This window comes from Rhinoraja longicauda, chromosome 1 (assembly GCF_053455715.1).
Source record: "Rhinoraja longicauda isolate Sanriku21f chromosome 1, sRhiLon1.1, whole genome shotgun sequence".
Classification (NCBI taxonomy): domain Eukaryota; kingdom Metazoa; phylum Chordata; class Chondrichthyes; order Rajiformes; family Arhynchobatidae; genus Rhinoraja; species Rhinoraja longicauda.
The window spans coordinates 27,786,845-27,802,600 of NC_135953.1; the positions used below are offsets into that span (position 1 = coordinate 27,786,845).

A 15,756-nucleotide genomic window follows, 5' to 3' on the forward strand; every position below is an offset into this window, starting at 1 on the left:
ATAACTCCCTGACTTTTGCACTTGCAGCTATTAATAGCTTCTTTAAAAAACTACTTTTGACCATGTGCCCATGACAAAAATGTAATGGATTCAAGTTGAAATTATTGTCCTTTGACACTGAGTATTGTCACATACTGCTAGTTTCTAGATGTCAACATGCATTGTATTGTGTTTCGTCAGTGCAGTGAGGAAATCTCCATGGTAAGAATGAGGATGCAACTAGCTCATGACATTCTGTCACTTTCACTGAAGGAGTTACAGATTTCAGACAATTACTTTCCATCCTGGCAACATGTGGCCTCTGACCTTTCTGACTCATAGTAACATGTGATACATTTAAATATGACATCAGTTACCATGACATCCCTCCCTTTCAAACAAAAACAATATCCTCATCATCACATTGTAAACTGACCATTCCAACATCATTTCGGATGTGGCATTCGTTACATTGACAATGCATCATTCTCACATGTCAATACATCTCATAGTCCTCATATCTCTTGGGTGGTCTTCTCTGATGTTTTGGTCTGGCCACTGTGTCTGTTTGCACTGGTACTGGATTCTGATCTGTCACGTCCACCATGTTCCACCAGTTCATCTCGATTCTGGTTTCGCACACTGTGTATGGTTGTGGAAAGGGTGTGTCCATTTTGCTTGGACTTTCTCTAACTAGCACCTCATCTCCTGGCATCACATCTGATGGGTTTGCACCTCGTCTCCTGTCTGCATAGAGCTTTGCTGCCCCTTTCTTTTCTGCCTCATGATCATTCACCTCTTGATCATTTACCAAGTCACTAACCCATCGTATCTTGGTCCAGATTTTCCATCCAAACAACAATTCTGTCGAACTCTTCCCTGTGGTGCTTTAGTTCTAAATGTTGCTACATCTGATAAGAGCATCTCCTTCTAATCTTTGCCTTCTGCTTGGGCAAATCTCATGCTCTTCTCTGGAGATTGGTTCTGATGTTCCACTTCACAAGTTCAGGAGTAGAATATAGGAGTATAGGAGGAGAATTAGGCCATTCGGCCCAGCGAGTCTACTCTGCCATTCAATCATGGCTGATCTCTCCTTCCTAATCCCATATTCCTGCCTGCACCCCATAAACCTTGACACCCATTCTAATCAATAATTTGTCTATCTCTGCGTTAAAAATATCCATTGACTTGGCTTCCACAGCATGCTGTGGGAATGAGTTCTGCAGATTAACTACCCTCTGATGAAAGTAGTTCCTCCTCACCTTTCTAAAAGAGTGCCCTTTAATTCTGAGGCTATAACCTCTGGTCCTAGACTCTCCCACCAGTAGAAACATCCTTTCCACACCCACTCTATCTTTGGCTTTCATTATTCTGGAAGTTTCAATGAGATCCCCCCTCAACCTTCTAAACTCCAGCGAGTAGAGGGCCAGTGCTGTCAAATGCTCATCATATGCTAACCCATTCATTCCTGGAATCATTCTTGTAAACCTCCTCGGGACCCTCACCAGAACCAGCAAATCCTTCCTCAGATATGGGGCCCAAATTTGCTCACAATAATGCAAATGCAGCCTCAGCATTACTTCACTTCTCCGTTAGCTTGCAGCCACTTTGGTATAACTTTGTGATGGTGCACACCTGTGTTCTTCATGTAGTCAGCAAACTTCTGAGAAATAAACTGAGGCCCAATGTCTGAATGTAATATTGCTGGTGGACCGTGTCTTGTGAAGGTTTCCATCAAAACTGCTACAGTCTTTTCCGATGTTGTAGACTTCATTATCGCATACTCATCATATCTGCTGTAGTAATCAATCACAACTAATATTGACTCTTCTGACGGAAGTGGGCCTAGAAAATCTACAGCAACATCTTCCCATGGACCTGTCAGTAACAATGTGCTTCATAGTGGCTCAGACGGATTGGGTCTGCTTACCATCTGATATCCATGGCATGACCTCACAAGTTGTTCTACATCTTTTTCTATCCCTGGCCACCATATCGTTTGAACAAAGATTTTGTTTAGTTCCAACAACTCTTAAATGTCCCGCATGAGCCATCGGAATCGTCCTTGACCTCAGCTTTGTTAGCACTACGATCCTGTTTCCTCTCGGCACATACCTTCCAATTGTACATAGTTCATCTCTGATAGCCGCATATGTCCTGTGTGAACATTCTTCCCAGTTATCTCTTTGGATCCGCTCTCTAACATCTTGCAGTTCCGGATCCTTGCCTGACTCTTCTTCCATTTCTCTTGTTCTCATTGCTCCTGGTGTAGAGTGTACTGCGACAAATCTTACAAATGATTCTGCTTCTGTCTCCAGTATTTCGGCTTGTCTACCTTCAGCAATCTTTATAATGAGTCAGCTATATTGTTCTTTCCAGCGATGTGGATCACTCTGCATTTGTACTACTGAAGTCTAAGCATTCATCTTTCAATCCGGGCACACGGTTTGTATCGAGCGGAGTAGATGGTCTCCAGCAGTTTGTGGTGTGTCCACAACTCAAACTCGATGCCATACAAGTATGCATGAAAGTGTTCACATGCCCACACCAAAGCCAAAGCCTTTTCTGTCTGGGAGTACCTGCTTTCTACTTCGTCAATGACCTGCTTGCATTTGCGATGACTCGTGATTGTCCTGCATGCTTCTGTACAAGTACAGCTCCTAGCCCCACCGGACTTGCATCTGCAGTAACCTGGGTTGGTGCCTTTGGATCATAGTATCCCAACGTATGGGCACTCATCAAACTTTGTTTCAACATCTGAAATGCAGTTCTTTGTTCTGGGCCAAACACAAAGCGCACATTCTACCACGTCAACCTCCTCAGTGGCTCTGCTACGGTAGGTAGGTTTGTAATAAATCTTGCACAAAAATTCACCAAACCAAAAAAACTCCTTACTTCAGTTGCATCTCTTAGTTCTTGAACTTCTTCCACAGCTTCAATCTTGACCTCAGCCGCATTGATGCCATTACTGGTTACATTGTGGCCCATAAACACCAATTCTAAAACACCAAGGAAACATTTGTCCACATTCACTGTCAATCCAGCAGCCTTCAACCGAACGAGTGTCTGCCCGAGTCTCTCATCATGTTCATGTGTGGTACCAAGAATAACGATATACTCGGAGATGTTTGCAATTCCAGGAATCCCTTGAATTACCTTTTGAATTTCATATTGGTAAATCTCTAGTGCGGCAACAACCTCAATTCGGTATAGTCCACAATGTGTGACAAAACCAGTTATTTTCCTTGAATCTGGGTCCAACTCCAAATGATGATAACCCCACTTTAAGTCTAGCTTTGAAAATACTTTGCTTGTAGATAGCTCTTGTAGGACCTCATCGACAGTAGGTACGCGGTATCTCTCTTGTATTATTGGCTCATTTATTCATCTCATGTCCACGCAAAGCCTGATCTCTCTGTTTGGCTTTGGTAGCACGACAACTGGACTGCCCCATAGCATCGATTCTTCAACAGGTTTAATGATATCCTGTTCAATGAACTCTTTGATCGTAGCCTCAACCTTTTTTCTTAATCCAAATGGAGTTCTTCTCATTGTGCTACAGGCTTAATATTTGGGTCGATCTTCAGTTTGACTTAACGATCACACAATTTTACAATGTCTTCAAATACTGGCTTGAGCTTCTCCTCTAAGTCAACATATGACTTCAGTGAGTTCACATTTATCCCAATGTGCGGCAAACCTAATGCTTGAGCAGTCTCTCTACTCACGAGTGGCTCTCCTTTCTCCTTGGCAATCTTTTGAATCCTTGGTAAAAATGTCCCAAATTCCCACATCTAAAACACTTGTAGTCATCTTCAGCTTTCGAATGACCCTTAGTGTCCATGTCCTGTGAGAGTACCAGTGGATGTCATCTTGTTATCGTGGCTTCCTCCATCCAATCTCATGTTCTGAAACTGGGTTTACACCGCTTCAAATGAACAAGCCATTTTCAACGTTTTTCCCAATGTTAGCGTGTTACCTTTCTCCAACAACTTGCGTCTTAAGCCATTGACAACCCGATCTCAGATTTGATTCTCCAATTCAGCTCCATAGTTACAGCCCTCAGAAACTTGACGCAATCTTGTGACAAACTGAGCAATGCTTTCCCCCTCTCTGTATCGATTGCCGAAATATACGTCGTTGAAATGTAGCATTTGTTGGCACCACATAATGCTTCTTCAAAGCAGCAGCAGCCATTGCATTTTAAAAAAAATCAAAAATAGATCATTTGGCCTCCCCTGTGACTGCTGGGGTTTCCAACAAGTGCTCCTCCCACATCCCAAAGAAAGTGTTGGCTGGTATGTGAATTGCCAACTGTTAATTGCCCCTACCTAGTGTGTCAGTAAATGATGGAATCTGAGGAAAGTTGATGAGAATGTTGAAAGTGCAAAACAAAAAATGGAATTAATGTAGGATTCACATAAAATTGTTTGCTATCGATACAGGTTCAGTGGGCCAAAAGGACTTTTTCTGGACTATCTGTGATTCTCAGAGATGTTCTGCCATTCAAGCAGGAGCAATCTTTTTCTTAGCAGCACTTTCCTAAGTAAATTCTATATCCTTCAATTCATTTAATATCCAAACATCTATCTGTTTTGCACAGACTAGCCGAATGGACAACATCAGGACAAGTCGGGTACAGAATTGCAAAGATTTGCTATCTGTTGCATGAAGAAATTTATTGTCATTTTAGTCACCAACTTTGAGATGTGACCCAAAGGTTCTAAACATTCCAGCTGTGAGAAAAATCATCCCTGCATTGATACTGTCATACTTGCAAGAATTTTGTATGCGAAGAGCATAAATTTGGCATGCTTAATCTCTCCTCATGAAACTATCTCCATAATTAATCTGGTAAATCTTCATGGCATTCCTATTTAAATTTAACATTCCCTTGGCAAATAAACTGTTAATAACAACTATTACACAATATTGTAGGCACAAACTCAATAGACTGCATATAATTCAACACAACAATTTTGGGTCCGCAGTGGCTAGAAAAGTCAACATGGGAAGCTTGAAAACTCATAACACTCTTTCTGCTACTTATGTGGGGCCTCTGTGTGCTCCTGATGCATATCCTTGAGATTCGCAATACCATGTTAAATGCTCCTTCTCCAGTTGGAGTACTCATGAGCCATAGGCTCTCAGGAGTCAGTGGAGATGTCATATTTCTTTAAAGCGGCTTTAAGCACAGCCTTGAATATTTATCCCTGCCCACCTGGCTCACACATCAATGAAATGGCCCTGTGCATCCACAATACGCAAGCTCTGGCATGGGGCGACTGAAGAGAGTGATGAGCAGTAGAAGTATATTGGCAAGATCCATTTCTGTACATCCAGTAGGTTATAATTCAGTTGAATTATGACATGGGCTCAACATCTACCCCATCAAGTAGAGTTCAAAGTTCTAGGCTGGCACTTCCGCATAGTATGACAAGATTACTGCACTGATGGAGAAACTGCCATTCATGAGATTTTTAAAAACATTAAATTAAAAAATGTCAACAGCATCGAAAACCCTTTGAGACCCTGCAGATTTCAGCAAGGGGAAGAAAACTAGGCTTATTTCAAATCCATTCTTTGTATCCCAGCATTTATTTCAAGTACTAATCTAATTCCCTTTTGAAAGGTTCAACTAATATGCCTCCAGCATCCCACTAGCTATGCATGTGAGATGGTAATAAAACTCTTGATAAATAAGACATCAGTCATCTCAGGCAACGGGTTCTATAGCAACAGCTCAATGGTCAAAGGAGTTATTCATGGTGTCTCTCTCCCCCCCCCCTCCCCCCCCAACATTCATCCCTTAGTTAATATCTGATAAGTAAATGATCAGACTATTACATTATAGCTTGAGAGAGCTTGATGTGCACGCACGCACATAGTAATCATAATACCTCACCCACCTTCACCCATCCCCTAAAACATATGCATCACTTGGAAAGCATGTTAGGATGACTTTAAGCAACAGTGTGCATGATATCAGTGTGAATCTGACTGCCTTTAAAATGCCTTCTTTTAACAGCATTGTATATTTCACATACATATCCTCTTGGAATGTCCAAATCTTCAATTCCAGGATCATTTTCTAGATGTTGCTTAATTTTCTCTTCCAATCCGCTGGCATCTGCTCCATGAAGTTGATCAATTTTCACTTTATTTCGGAAGAACAAAAAAGATGGCGTTGCATTGATGTTATTGGCTGCTGCTGTTTGCTGAAACATTAAGTTTTAAGGCAAGTTAAAGTAATCTACAATGCACAAAATTGCAAATTCATTTTAAGATCATAAGCGATAGGAGCAGAATTAGGCCATTGGGCCCATCAAGTCTACTCCACCATTCAATCACCCAAGCTTTTCACCATTCGGTAGGTTTTTGAGACTAAAACTGAAATTTAGACTACAGGATAACGGTACTGTTTGGTTGTGAAAAATATATGGGTTGGTGACATAGGAGAAAAATGTTGAATAGAAAATAAAACTTTTAACATAGGCCAAATGGTAATTAAATATGACACACTGTGGAATTTTAAACTCTTTAACTGAATTGCCATCCTCTGAAACATAACAGTCAAGTGCATGTCAAACTTGCCACCAACCAGTGCAGGAGGAAGCCATTCGACCCACCGTGTCTGTGTCAAACATGTGAAATTAAACCAATACCCTCTTCCTGCGATGATCCATATCTCTCCATTCCCTGCAATTCATGTGCCTAGCTAAAAGCATGTTAAATGACACTATTATATCCGCCTCCACCACACACCCACCACTCTCTGTGCAAAAATGTCCTGCATATCTCCTTAAAACTTTCCCCCTCTCACTTTAAAGCTATACCCTCTAGTCTTTGACATTTCCATTCTAGGAAAAAGATTTTGACTGTCTACTCTATCTGTGTCTCTCGTCATTTTATATACTGTTATCAGGTCTCCCCGTAACCTCCAGCTTCCAGAGAAAACAATCCAAGTTGGATTCGGAAGATTACTTTAAGTTGGCATCATGTTTGGCACAGACATTGTGGGCCAAAAGGCCTGTCCCTATATTGTTCAGTTTTATGTTCTATGTTGCATCCCTCGTTGTTAAAGCATGCCAGAACACATTGGACAAGATCCAGTAATACATTTCCAAGTAAGGTTGGAGGGGAACGTGCAGACGATGACATCCTTTAGGGCTTTTGACTTTGCAAAGGCTTGTGGGCAGTTCACTAATCTTTGCCACATAATGTATTTATGGTTCACAATGGAGCAAGGAGGAAACAACAAATCAAAATTGCATGCACAATCATAAACTAAATGAATTCACAGAATTTTTTTACATGGCTTAAAATACAGCTCAGTTTCTGCAAATGCATAACAACAGAAGTATTGAGTATAGAAGTTGGGAGATCATGTTGCACTTGTATAAGACGTTGGTGAGACCTCGTTTAGAGTATTGTATTCAGTTCTGGGCACGTTATAGGAAAGATGGAAAGAGTACAGAGGATTTATGAGGATTTTGTTCAATGGTCTGAGCTTTTGGGAGAGGTCGAGTAGGCATGGACAGTTCCTTGGAGCACAGGACGATGAGGGGTAATCTTATAGAGGTGTATAAAATCATGAGAGGAATAGATCGGGTAAACGCAGAGTTCAATTACTAAGTGCTTATTACTAAGTTATTCTTAGATGAGCACATCTCCAAGTCTGAAGAAGGGTCTCGAACTGAAACGTCGCCCACTCCTTTTCTCCTGAGATGCTGCCTGACCTGCTGAGTTACTCCAGCATTTTGTGATACCTTCCAAGTTTGCAGATGTCACAAAGCTGGGTGGCAGCGTGAGCTGCGATGAGGATGCTATGAGGCTGCAGGGTGACTTGGATAGGTTGGGTGTGTGGGCAGATGCACGGCAGATGCAATATAATGTGGATAAATGTGAGGTTATCCAATTTTGTGGCAAGAACAGGGCAGATTTTTATCTGAATGGTGTCGGATTAGGAAAAGGGGAGGTGCAACAAGATCTGGGTGTCCTTGTACATCAGTCACTGAGAGTAAGCATGCAGGTACAGCAGGCAATGAATAAAGCAAACAGCATGAGAGGATTTGAGTTTAGGAACAAGGTCCTATTGCAGTTGTACAGGGCCTTGATGAGACCACACCTGGAATATTGTGTGCAGTTTTGGTCTCCTAGTTTGAGGAAGGACATTCTTGCTATTGAGGGAGTGCAGTGCAGGTTCACCAGGTTAATTCTTTGAAAGGGATGGCGGGACTGACATATGATGAAAGAATGGATCGTCTGGGCTTATATTTAGCAGAATTTAGAAGGATGAGAGGGGATCTTATAGAAACATAAAATTCTTCAAGGATTGGACAGGCTAGATGCAGGAAAAATGTTCCCGATGTTGGGGGAGTCCAGAACCAGGGGTGACAGTTTAAGAATAAGGGGTAGGCCATTTAGGACTGAGATGAGGAAAAACTACTTCACCCAGAGTGTTGTAAATCTGTGGAATTCTCTGCCACAGAAGGCAGTGGAGGCCAATTCGCTGGATGTATTCAAGAGACAATTGAATATAGCTCTTAGGGCTAATGGAATCAAGGGATACGGGGAGAAGGCAGAAATGGGGTACTGATTCTAGATGATCAGCCATGATCATATTGAATGGTGATGCTGGCTCGAGGGGCCGAATGGCCTACTCCTGCACCTATTTTCTGTCTCGTGCCCAGAGTATATGTATCGATGACCAGAGAACATAGGTTTAAGATGAAGGGGAAAAAAATTAATAGGAATTTGAGGGGTATTCTTTTCACACAAAGAGTGGTGGGTGTGTGGAACAAGCTGCGAGCACTTCAACTCCCCCTCCCACACCCAGTCTGACCTTTCTGTCATTGGGCCTCCTCCAGTGTCATAGTGATGCCCACCGCAAATTGGAGGAACAGCACCTCATATTTCGTTTGGGCAGCTTACAGCCCAGCGGTATGAACATTGACTTTTCTAACTTTAGATAGCTCCTGTCTCTCCCTTCCCCTCCCCCTTCCCAGTTCTCCCACAGTCTACACCTACATCCTGTCTTTGTCCCGCCCCCCTGACACCAATCTGAAGAAGGGTCTCGACCCGAAACATCACCCATTCCTTCTCTCCAGAGATGCTGCCTGACCTGCTGAGTTACTCCATCATTTTGTGATACCTTCGATTTGTACCAGCATCTGCAGTTATTTTCCTACACAAGCTGCAAAAGGAAGTATTTAAGGCAGGGACTATCCCAACATTTAAGAAACAGTTAGGCAGGTGCATGTATAGGATAGGTTTGGAGGGATAGGGACCAAACGTGGAGAGGTGGGAATACGTTGGCCGGTATAGGTGTTGAGCCGAAGGGGCCCGTTTCAATGCTGTATGACTATGACTCTAAATATATGATTTAGTACTATGAAGAAATAAAAGACTAACCTAAATTTATATCTATAAATGGATGAGATAATGTAAAGGAATCAGAGACACATGCAACAGAATTTATTAAACTAACACAATTGGGACTATAATCTGGATAGATTCTAAAATATTTGTGCTTTCAGCAGACCTCCCAACATATGATTTTACAAATTCAGAATTTTGATGTCCAAAATTCAGAATTTTATATCAAAATTCATAATATGGCGCGTAATGCAACTTTTCAACAAAAAAAAAAGTATGCACGCCAAATGCACGTATGCGTTGCGCTACATTCACGTGTGAAAAACAACTATTATTTCAAACAGTCTTTAGTTCTTGGACTACATGTACAATGTCAGGCCTATCATGAGTATATTCCACTATTATAGAAAGGTTATTGAACAGAAATACTTTTTACAACACAAAGAAAAAATTGTTTTGTTTTTTCTATTTTGCTTTTTCCTTACACATCCCAATTCTCTTGGTGTTGAATAAAAGAACAAAGTCATACATTTTATGACCAAAGTTGTGAAGAAAGAGTTTCATTTAAAAAACTGCACATACCCAATTTAATTGAAGACATACTTGCTCCAGTGTTCAACAGCAAATCAAAATGGTCCATGTCCCCCCACCCCTACCCCACTACCCCTCTCCCTACTCCCCCCACCCCTCCCCCACGCCCCAAAATCCACTCCCCCTCCCCACTCTCCAGCTCCCTTCCTCCATCCCCCCAACCCCCACTTCCCCCTCCCCTGCCCCCGCACCCCCCAATCCCCTCTCAACATCAACGGGCCTCACGCTCCGCAGCGAGGTGAAGCCAGCGGCGAGGCGAGCGGCGAGGCCGGGTGAGCAGCGGGAGGCGAGGCCGGACCAGTGACAAGGCGAGGCCGGGCCAGCGGTGAGGTGAGACCAGCGGCGAGGCCAGGCCAGGCTAGCGGCGAGGCGAGACCAGAGGCAAAATGAGCAGTGGGGTGGAGCGAGGCAAGTGGCGGGGCGGGGCGAGCCATGTTTTTTGCGGAAAAATGTGAGGCGAAATCAGAATGGCGGAAATGAAATAAGAAAGCGGAAACTTTCCGCCAAATTCGGAAGGGTTGGGAGGTCTGTTTCTATCCAATTATGGAACCTTGATAAATAACTTTGAAGATGAAAGCTGAGGACAGCAGCAAGCAACAGAGGTTGGAAGGATTTGGGTTTAAGGGACCCAAATTATTCAATGCATGTAATAATCATGGGCATTTTCAATTCATTTACCTGACATTGATGCACATCAACTTCCAGAAAAACAGCATGCGGGTATTTGGAACTCAATGCACTGAAAGCCGGAGCTATCCGCACACATGGTCCACATCTTTAAAAAATAAAATAGAAACAAAATCATTACTAAGATATTGTTAGATTAGCACATTTTGATTGTGAAATGATACAAAGCAATGAGATATTTTAATTGAATACATGCCTTAATATCCATAACGAGAAAAATAAATACATTAAATTCATGTTCTGCTCTATGGTATTTCGCACCTTAAGATGACTTAATCACTCCTCTCCCAATAAAGTTATTAAAATTCCTCAGAAGAGCAACTTCCAAAATCATCCAATACACACTCCAATGAACAAAATTCCTTGACAAGAGATTCTCAGAATAATAAATTCTATACATGGAATCCACTGCAACATTAAAAAAATCTGATTCTTCAATTAACTTCAGGATAAAAAACATTGGTGGTAAAAAATATATATTTTTACAGCACACTTGTAACAACTCACATTATTATTATTGTACATAATTCATTACTAATGGAAATTGGCACACCTTATCCAACAAAATGTACACAAAATGTATCACCTTACCTAATTACCTTTCTGTTCCTCACTTAATTTGCTAACCTTTTCAAATACATTTCACTTCCCTTGCCTCAATATTAACATTTGATCAAGTGATCAATTGATGCCAATATAAATATATTACTGGTATTGGTTTATGGATGGACTCTAGTGGTTCTTGAAATATCACTATCAATGCCTCCAGAATCTCTACAGCCACCTCTTTCACAACCCTGGGGTGCAGTCCATCCAGCCCAGGTGACTTATCCACCTTCGGCCCTTTCAGCTTCCCAAGCACCTCCACCCTAGTAATAGCATCTTGTTGAACCTCGTCTGCACCTTCTCCAAAGTTTCCACATACTTCTTATAAAGTGGCTACCAGAACTGCACAAAATGTTCCAATGTGGCCTATCAAAATTTTAATATAGCTGCAACATGATATGCCATTATTTATACTCGATGTCCCATCTGATGAACATAAACATTCTTTATCACCCAATCCAATTTTGTTTCAGGGAGCAATGGACTTGTACTGCAAGATCCCTTCATGAGTCATTGAGTCATTAGTTTATTGTCACGTGTACCAAGGTACAGTGAAAAGCATTTGCTGCCTGCTAATCAGTTGGCAGAAAGACAAGACACGATTACAATCGAACCATCCACAGTGTACAGATGTGCGATAAAGGGAATATTGTGAATAACATTTAGTGCAAGATAAAGTCAGTAAAGTCCGATGAAAGATAAGAAGAGGATCTCCAATGAGGTAGATACTAGTTCAGGGCAGCTCCCCAGTTATTGATAGGATTATTTAGTTGCCTGATAACAGCTGGGAAGAAACTGTCCCCGAATCTTGAGGTGGCCATTTTCACACTTCCATACCTTTTTGATCATAACATTCTTCTATACTTATAAGTCTGAAGAAGGGTTTTGACCGGAAACGTCACCCATTCCTTCTCTCCTGAGATGCTGCCTGGCCTGCTGAGTTACTCCAGCATTTTGTGAATAAATAACTTCTATACTTTTTGCACGATGGGAGAAGGGAGCGGCCGAGGTGTGACTCGTCCTTGATTATGCTGGTGGCTTTGCTGAGACAGCATGAGGTGTAAATAGAGTCAATTGAAGGGAGGTTGGTTTGTGTGGTGATCTGGGCTGCATCCACAATTCTCTGCAATTTCTTGTGGTCTCGGATGGAGAAGTTCCCAAACCATGCTGTGATGAATCCCGACAAAATGCTTTCTACAGCGCATCTGTAGCGGATGACCTGACTGAGGTAGATTCCACAGATTCACCACCATCTGGCTGAAGAAATTCCCCCTCATCTACTTCATAGAATGGTGCAGTGTGGAAACAGGCCCTTCGGCCCAACTCGCCAACAATGTCCCAGCTACACTAGCCCCACTTGCCTGCGCTTGGTCCATATTCCTCCAAACCTGTCCTATTCATTGTTTCTTAAACGATGGGATAGTCCCAGCCTCAACTACCTTCTCTCGCAGCTTGTTCCATACACCCACCATCCTTTGTTTGAAAATGTTACCTCTCGGATTCCTATTAAATCTTTTCCCCTTCACCTTGAACCCATGTCCTCTGGTCCTCGATTCCCCTACTCAGGGCAAAAGACTGTCTGCATCTACCCAATCTATTCCTCTCTTGATTTTATATACCTCTGTAAGATCTCCCTTCATCCTCCTGAGCTCCTTGGAATAGAGACCCAGCCTACTCAACCTCTCCCCATAGCTCACACCCTCTAGACCTGGCAACATCCTCATAAATCTTTTCTGAACCCTTTCAAGCTTGACAATACCTTTCCTATAACATGGTGCCCAGAACTGAACACAATATTCTAAATGCGGTTTCACCAACGTCTTTTTCAACTGCAACATGACCTCCCAACTTCTATACTGAATATGACAGTCAAAGTGTCAAAAGCCTTTTTGACCACATTATCTACCAGCGACTCGACCTTCAAGGAACCATGCACCAGTACTCCTGGATCCCTCTGCTCTACAACACTACCCAGAGGCCTACCATTTACTGTGTAGGTCCTACCCTTGTTCGACGTCCCAAAATGCAACACCTCACACTTTTCTGTATTAAATTCCATCAACCATTCCTCCACCCACCTGGCCAATCGATCCAGATCCTGCTGCAATCTTTCACAACCATCTTCATTATCTGCAAAACCACTCACTTTTGTATCAGCAAACTTGCTAATCTTGCCCTGTATGTTCTCATCCAAATCATTGATGTAGATGACAAATAGTAACGGCCCCAGCACCGAACCCTGAGGCACACCACTAGTCACAGGCCTACAGTCTGAGAAGCAGGTTTAATTCTGAGGCTATGACCTCTGGTCCTCAACTCACCCACTCATGGAAACATCCCCCTCACATCCATTCTATCCAGACTTTTCACCATTTGGTAAGTTTCAATGAGGTCCCCCCTCATTCTTCCAAACCCCAGTGAGTAGAAGCCCAGTGCCGTCACACCCGTACAAAAAGGATGGGTTGCACCTTAATTGAAGGGGGACCGACATTCTGGCAGGCAGGTTTGCTAGTGCTACACTGGTGGGTTTAAACGAAAGTGGGGGGGGGTGGAGTCAACAACGTGGAACCGTAAGCATGCAGTTAATGGGACAGAGAGTGTAAGAAAGGTCACGTTTAAACTAACAGGGCAGGGGAATGGGAACCAATGCAAGGAGACAGTGGGCCATGAAAGGAGGGCAGAGGAAATGGTAGAAGGGAGATAATAAAAACAAACCTGAAAGCTTTGTACCTGAATGCGAGGAGCATTCGTAATAAGGTAGATGAATTGAATGTGCAGTTAATAGTTAAGGAATATGATATACTTGGAATTACGGAGACATGGTTCCAGGGTGACCAAGGCTGGGAGCTAAACATGCAGGGGTATTCGATATTCAGGAAGGACAGACAGAAAGGAAGAGGAGGTGGGTTGAAGAGGAGATTAATGCAATAGCAAGGAGAGACATTAGCTTGGATGCTGTAGAATCGTTATGGGTAGAACTGCGAAATAGCCAAGGGCAGAAAACGCTTGTTGGAGTTGTATACAGACCACCAAACAGCAGTAGGGAGGTTGGGGATATCATCAAGCAGGAAATTAGGGATGCGTGTAGCAAAGGTACAGCAGTTATCATGGGTGACTTTAATCTACACATAGATTGGGCCAACTAAATTGGTAGCAGCGCTGAGGAGGAGGATTTCCTGGAATGTATACGGGATGGTTTTTTAAACCAATATGTCGAAGAACTGACTAGAAGACAGGCCATCCCAGACTGGTTATTGTGTAATGAGGAAGGATTAGTTAGCGATCTTGAGGTGCAAAGCTTCTTGGGCAACAGCGACCATAATATGGTGGAATTCTGCATTAAGATGGAAAGTGACACAGTTAATTCAGAGACTACGTAGGATCCTGAACTTTAAAAAAGGAGACTTTGAAGGCATGAGACAGGAATTGGCTAGGATAGACTGGCAAATTATACTCAAAGGGTTGACGGTGGAGATGCAATGGCAAAGATTTAAGGACAGCATGGATGAACTCCAAAAATTGTTCATCCCTGTCTGGCGAAACAATAAAACAGGGAAGATGGCTCAACCATGGCTAACGAGGGAAATTAAAGATAGCGTTAAATCCAAGGAAGAGGCGCATAATTTGGCCAGAGGAAGCAGCAAACCAGAGGACTGGGAGAAATTTAAAACTTAGCAGAGGAGGACAAAGGGGTTAATTAAGAGGGGAGGGGAAAAAGCATGAAAGAAAGCTTGCGGGGAATATAAAAACTGACCCTAAAAGCTTATTTAGACATGTAAAAAGGAAAAGATTGGTGAAGACAAATGTAGGTCCCTCACAATCAGAGACAAGTGAATTTATGATGGGACACAAAGAAATGGCAGAACAGTTAGATGAGTACTTCGGTTCTGTCTTCACCAAGGAAGACGCAAAGAATCTCCCAGAAATACTAGAGGACCGAGGATCCAGTGGGAGGGAGGAACTGAAGGGAATCCACATGTCAGGAAATGGTGTTAGGTAAACTGTTGGAACTGAAGGCAGATAAATCCCCAGGGCCTGATGATCTGTATCCCAGAGTACTCATGGAGGTGGCCCAAGAAATTGTGGATGCATTGGTGATCATTTTCCAATGTTCTCTTGACTCTGGATCAGTTCCTGTGGACTGGTGGGTAGCCAATGTAACCCCACTTTTTAAGAAAGGAAGGAGAGCAAAAACAGGGAATTATAGACCAGTTAGCCTTACATTGGTAGTGGGGAAGATGCTTGAGTCGATTGTTAAAGATGTTATAGCAGCGCATTTGGCAAGCGGTGATAGGATTGGTCACAGTCAGCATGCATTTATGAAGAGGAAATCATGCTCGGCTAGTCTTCTGGAATTTATTTGAGGATGTAAGAAGTAGAATGGATCACAACCTGAAACTTTCCCGCCACAGTTGCATCTTGACCTTCTAAGTTCCGCCAGCATTTTGTTTTTTGATATCAATCATAAGCTTGATTTAAAATAGTCATTTTATATCTCCGCACACTTTCAAAAAG

The 15,756-nt window shown here is 42.5% G+C and overlaps 1 protein-coding gene across 1 annotated transcript in view; it reads right to left on the reverse strand.

Annotated features, from left to right (window-relative positions):
- txnl1 (thioredoxin-like 1) overlaps positions 1–15,756 on the reverse strand; it is a 41,163-nt gene that overhangs the window by 20,923 nt on the left and 4,484 nt on the right. The window contains exons 2-3 of the mRNA XM_078424117.1: positions 10,627–10,723; positions 6,027–6,197 (exon numbers count right to left, since the gene is read on the reverse strand). Coding sequence (XP_078280243.1) covers positions 6,027–6,197; positions 10,627–10,723 — 268 coding nt within the window. The remainder of the gene's footprint in view (positions 1–6,026; positions 6,198–10,626; positions 10,724–15,756) is intronic.